Source organism: Helianthus annuus, chromosome 6 (genome assembly GCF_002127325.2).
Source record: "Helianthus annuus cultivar XRQ/B chromosome 6, HanXRQr2.0-SUNRISE, whole genome shotgun sequence".
In the NCBI taxonomy this organism is placed as follows: domain Eukaryota; kingdom Viridiplantae; phylum Streptophyta; class Magnoliopsida; order Asterales; family Asteraceae; genus Helianthus; species Helianthus annuus.
Genome location: NC_035438.2, coordinates 64,577,921 through 64,583,920, shown reverse-complemented (window position 1 = coordinate 64,583,920; position 6,000 = coordinate 64,577,921). Strand labels below are relative to the sequence as shown.

At 38.2% G+C, this 6,000-nt stretch overlaps 1 protein-coding gene across 1 annotated transcript; it reads right to left on the bottom strand.

Annotated features, from left to right (window-relative positions):
- Nucleotides 1-3,143: 3,143 nt before the first annotated feature.
- On the bottom strand, nt 3,144-4,330 carry LOC110942539 (uncharacterized mitochondrial protein AtMg00810-like). Its single transcript, XM_022184313.1, has 2 exons — nt 4,210-4,330; nt 3,144-4,093 (listed from the first exon to the last, which is right to left on the bottom strand). The coding sequence occupies exons 1-2, from the start codon at nt 4,328-4,330 to the stop codon at nt 3,144-3,146; spliced, it is 1,071 nt and encodes a 356-aa protein (XP_022040005.1).
- Between the last annotated feature and the right edge of the window lie 1,670 nt (nt 4,331-6,000).

Genomic DNA, 6,000 nt, shown 5'->3' with positions numbered 1-6,000 from the left:
TGCAATCAAGAAAGTGAAGAAGTTAAGAGCAAAGAGCGAAATGGGAAAACCCTAAATGGGGAACCTATTTATAAGAAAGGGATAACAACCTTTCGAATTCAAAAAGGCAAACGGATGGAAACGTGTGTCAAGACAGGGGAGGTACAACTGTCATCCTAATGATGACCTAACTGTCACACCTTTTCACATCAACGCCATTTTTCAAACAAGTAACGGTACTCCTACTCGAGAAACTTGCACTCAAAGGGGGTATTTTGACTTTTTCCTTTTTTAGTCTGATCCCATGAAATTCATTTCATAAGTTCGGACTGGGGGACATGACGAGGTATGACCTGGAACGGCTAACCCGACCCGGTCATTACCTATTATTTTATTATAAATATAGAATTACACATGTTTATTCTAGAATATTCTATTCTACATGGATAAACCACGTAGCCGAATCCCCAATCTCTTAGGAAGATCATACAAATCCCTAACTTATCGGAGCCCATCCTAAGTTAGAGAAAACCCTAATGGTAAACTATAAATAGAGGTAAACATCAAAGGTATGCATTCTCTGCTCTCGTTTACTCTCTCTCTCTCTCTCTACATATATTCTTTATTCCCAAACCGAGACTAATTCTCACGCCGTAGGGTGGTTACAAGAATAACCCCATTCCTGTAACGAGTCCTAACGGTGTTCTGTTTTGCAGTCAGTTGTTCGGATCGTCAAGAGTTGAAGTCCTAGTCGGAGCCTACCGTTCAGGGCAGTGTTTCTTCAAGAACTAAAAAGTTAGACAAAGATTGTTTAAAATCAGGTTTGGATCTGATTATTTTCGGCGAAGAGATTCAGTTAGAAAGAAGATGATTAGTGATTGCAATTTACTTTGAGATTGTTGCAGGTTTTGTTTTGGTTAATGGTGTGATGTTGGTAGGCCAGGTGGTGGTGGTTCTCATGTTGTGTATGTGGTGGTCCGGTGGTAGTTGTCGACAAATGGTGATCGGGGTGAGGAAAAAGGGGGTGGGGCCTACACTATATAATAATAATAATAATAATAATAATAATAATAATAATAATAAGTTAATTTAGATATTATTAATTGTTTTTCTTTTTGCAAGGGTAATTATGTCATTTCAAACCCAGAGATAACTGACGACCATTTATTATAGGGACTATATGAGTAACAACTTGTTAAACCACAGGGAACACGAGTGTAATTTAGAAACGCTGGGGATTATAGGTGTTACTTTAACAAAACACAGGAACACTCTACTTTATATTAAAATAGGTGTGAAATACAGAGATCACTCATGGAACACTCTACTTTATATTACATGATGATAAAATAAATTACAATGTTTTTATATGCTTATTACTTAAAAAACACATTTGGATTTCTTTGTGTGTTTTATATTTTCAAACCAATAATAATATTGTCTGGTTATGGAATTAGCCTGATCAGTGAATTGGTAAAGTGACCAATTCAATGACTGGTTTGCAAGATCATTGTTTGTCACGGTATTTAGAAAGAATTAATTAACGGACCATTGTTAGCAGGTTTTTGGGAACGAGCGTTTTCAAAATTTTAATACCCTGTCATTGGTGCATATCATATAGGTGTAAAAATGTAATTAAGGGATGGCATGTACCCAATGTTGGTATCCCACGTGTGTATATTCTTCTATGTACACACATGTTAAGATATTTTATTTGTATGCGTTGTTCATGGCAATCAATTAGGCTGTCTACATGTTACTCTTTTCAGACCCTAATTTAGTTTTGCTATTGGTAGGATTTACTAAGTATGATGATGATGACGTGTCTAGACATCGGATTTTGTGGGCACACATGTAGAGATGAGGAGATTTAGTTCACATTGTACATTAGACGTATAAATCATGCAATGTACTTTATAAGCTCTCATCATGTACAACACCTTCAGAAACTAACTAGAAAATTTGGTATCTTTGGTTTCCACCCAAGCTAGCCTTATATCGAACGCATCACCCGACATATCTTAAGCATAATGGTTTAAGTCTAAGTATTCACACCAGAATAGTTAGTTCTCTTAAGCCGATGGTCTAATAGCAACATTGTAACACCCATATTTTCTATAACCTTTTTGTATTCCTTTTATAATTTTTCTCCAAAATTGATCCCAAAACTTTCATTATTAATGTTATACATGATGTTACACCCCAACAAAGAATGGGATGACATGTCACTTTACAGAGGTCTTTCCCTCTGGGGGTATGAAAATCATCATTGGGATGGCGTACCAAAAGCTATGGTACTTGGGTGTGGGTCTTTTGTCGAAATGGAATGACCTTTTCTTTAGTATTTATCGTAAATAAGTGAAGCATTACACATAGCATACCCGTCACCGATAAGCGTTTTTTAGGTGCTCGTAACACTTCCTCAATGAGAAACACAATTACATAAATTCTTAAACATTACAAGGTTTAGCAATTTAATAGGAAATACGACATCTAATTCGTTACATGTATGCATTTGTACACACTGGTCTAATTCATTACAAAATTCTTAGGTCTTGTATTCAGTTAAAAATAAAATAAGAACCGAACAAAATAACACATAAAGTCGATTTTCGTATCCTTCTTATTAAGCTGTAATGTTCATCTTCTAAATCTATAGGAAATCAACACGTGCAGTAAGTACAAAAAAATAAATGCTTTAAAACACAAAAAAAAAACTTCATAATTAGACCGATCATACCTTACTTAAGACCTTGTGAATGAAGTCCAAAATAAATTGTTCAGACATGTATTTGTGTAGTCCATGACATGTATTTGTGTAGTCCATCAAGTACGCTTCTTTCCCGGACTTCTTAAGCCACCAGTAGCACTTATCTGCCAATCCCGAATAGCATCAAAACCAGCCACAACCACCATGGTTGCTGGAAATCCATTTTAGATATGTCCACACCATTGGGGCCACTTACATTAATGATAGGATTGAAGATTTCTGGAGATCAAAGGAACTTTAGGGTTTTGTTTTATTATTTTCGTATATGCAAAAGAGAGAACAAACAAGAGAATAAATAGAAAACCTATCAAACTAAACATGGTAACAAAATAATGATAGGCTAATAATCAGGAGGAAAATATTCTGGGAATATTTTATGGTCCAATACTCCCCCTCAAGATGGAGCATGTAGATCCTTAATGCCCATCTTGTCAAGAAGTGAATTAAGTTGTTGAGTACCGAGCCCCTTAGTGAGTAAATCTGCGATCTGTAGTTTACTATCAATTTGCATAGGAACAATTTCCTGCGAATCCACACGTTCACGAACAAAGTAACAGTCCATTTCAACATGCTTTGTACGCTCATGAAAAACAGGATTGTTTGCAATGTGACGAGCACCTTGGTTGTCACAAAACAAAGGTGTAGCAGCCGTAATATTGACTTGGAAATCTTTGAGAAGCCATCTCACCCAAAGGATCTCACTAACCATGGAAGCCATGGCTCTGTATTCCGCCTCAGCTAAGGAGCGGGAGACAACCGATTGTTTCTTTGTTTTCCAAGAAATAGCACCACCACCCAAGAGAAGCAAATACCCGGTTCTTGAACGTCTTGTGTACGGGCACCCAAGCCAATCTGAGTCACAATAAGCAGTCAAAGTTAAAGGTCCTTCACGAGGGAGAAGGATTCCTTGACCCGATGTGCCTTTCAAATACCGGAGAACTCGATTGGCAGCTTCCATGTGATTGCGTCTTGGTTCCGCAACAAACTGGCTTAGAACATTAACTGAGTATGTGATATCGGGTCTAGTGGCTTGTAAGTACAACAGCCTCCCTACTAGCCGCCGATATTGAGTGGCATCTATACGAGCCTCTTCTTCACCTTTGTCGAGCTTAGTGCCTTGATCAAAAGGAAAAGCGCTAGGGCGACATCCCAACATTCCACTATCCTTTAGAATGTCTAACGTGTACTTTCGTTGACTCAAGATCAAGCCATCCGAGGTTTCTACGACCTCAATTCCAAGGAAATACTTCAAGGGGCCAAGATCCTTGATGCTAAATTCTTCGTCCAGTTGCGTCTTTGTTCTTTGAATATGTTCAAAATTATTTCCAACGATAATTACATCGTCTACATAAATGAGAATGGCACTAAAAATACTTCCATCTTAGAATGTAAACAACGAATGATCAGCTTTGGATTGGCAAAAATTTAACTTGAGAAGGAACTTTGTGAACTTATGGTACCAATTTCTAGAGGCCTGTTTAAGGCCATAAAGAGATTTGCGGAGACGGCACACACGTGTTTCATTTTCCTTCGAAAAACCCTTTGGAATCTACATATAAACTTCCTCGTCAACATCTCCATGTAGAAAAGCATTATTCACGTCCAATTGATGAATAACCAATCCTTCTTTATCGCAACAGCTAGCAACGTTCGAACGGTCACAAGTTTAGCCACCGGAGCAAACGTCTCATGATAGTCTACCCCTTCCATTTGTGTGAAACCCTTGGCTACGAGCCTAGCCTTGAATCTCTCAATCTCCCCATTGGATTTATATTTTGTTTTATAGACCCATTTTGAATCAATGGCTCGTTTCCCTTGTGGCAGCTCTTCTAAGGTCCAAGTCCCATTCTTTTCAAGGGCCTTGATCTCTTCCTGCATAGCCTTCTTCCACCGTTCATCCTGTGCAGCTTGTTCAAAACAACTTGGCTCATCATTAGAATCAATAGCCGACAAGAAGGCTTTATGAGAACTTGAGAATTTATTATATGAAACAAAATGTGAAATAGGGTGTACCGTAGAGGCTGCTTGATCGGATGCAGATTGTGAATGGTCGACCGAAGGGGGAAGCTTCACTATGTAATCATTGAACCGTATAGGTTGAGATCGGTTTCTCTTGGTTCGAGGCTCAGCTCAATCAGACGGATCGGAAGCATCGAGGATGTTTGGTTCAGTCACATTATCGAAAATGGGAATTGGTTCGGTGTTAGTGGGTTGGGCCGAATCCGTGGCAACAGTGGGCTTGAAGTTTTCTTGCGGGCTTGTTGGGCCTTCCATCTCAAAATTATCTTCTTGAGCTTCATTGACTATTTGGGGTTTAGTGGCCATATCATAGCTTAACCCACTTAAGATTTTTATGGGCTCGTCATCAACAGTGGCCTCATTTTCCTTCACAGCCTTGAAAGGAAAATAGTTTTCACAGAATAATACGTCTCTACTGATGACGATCTTTTTGCTCTCAAAATCATAGATTTTGTACCCCTTTGTCCCTCCAAGATACCCTACAAATACCCCGGTCTCCCCCTCATTTCAAACTTATCTCCCTTGGTGTTATTGTTTATGTGATAGGCAAAACAACCAAAAACCCTTAAATGCTTGTATTTGGGCTTTTGGTTCCAAACCAATTCATAAGGGGTCTTGTTTTTTATAACCTTGGAAGGGAGACGGTTTATTAAGTACGTAACGGTTAGTATACATTCTCCCCAAAACATTTTCGGAACATTGGCTTCAAATCTTAGGGCTCGTGCCGTCTCGAGGAGATGTCTATGCTTCCTTTCCACAACCCCATTTTGCTGAGGGGTGTGTGGACATGTGGTTTCTAAAATAATTCCATTTTTGTTATATAAATCAATCATGAAATTAGATGTGAATTCCCCACCATTGTCACACCTAATCCTTTTTATGCTTTTCTCAAATTGAACTTGAATCATTTTATGAAAATTTACCAAACATTCGCTGGCATCACTTTTGTGCTTTATGAGAAAAACCCACACGGATCTACTGAAATCATCAACTATGGTAAGGAAAAAATTTGCCCATGTGTATGATGGTATCCGATGACCTCCCCAAATATCACAAGGAATAAGTTCAAAACAATGAGTAGTTTTAATAGAACTAGAAGGAAATGATGTTCGGGCGTGTTTTGCCTTAGCACAAGAATCACAAAAATCACTACTAAGTTTAATGGAATTACTTTTCAAAAAATCGACATTAGAGAGTTTCCCTTCTGAAACATGACCCAATCTTTTATGCCA

Excerpts from the sequence above, each read along its gene's own strand:
- LOC110942539 (XM_022184313.1), bottom strand. The coding sequence starts at position 4,330 with ATGGAGATGTTGACGAGGAAGTTTATATGTAGATTCCAAAGGGTTTTT. Across the intron at positions 4,094-4,209 it reads AAACAGGCCTCTAGAAATTG|ACGATGTAATTATCGTTGGA; the intron begins GTACCATAAGTT and ends TCATTTATGTAG.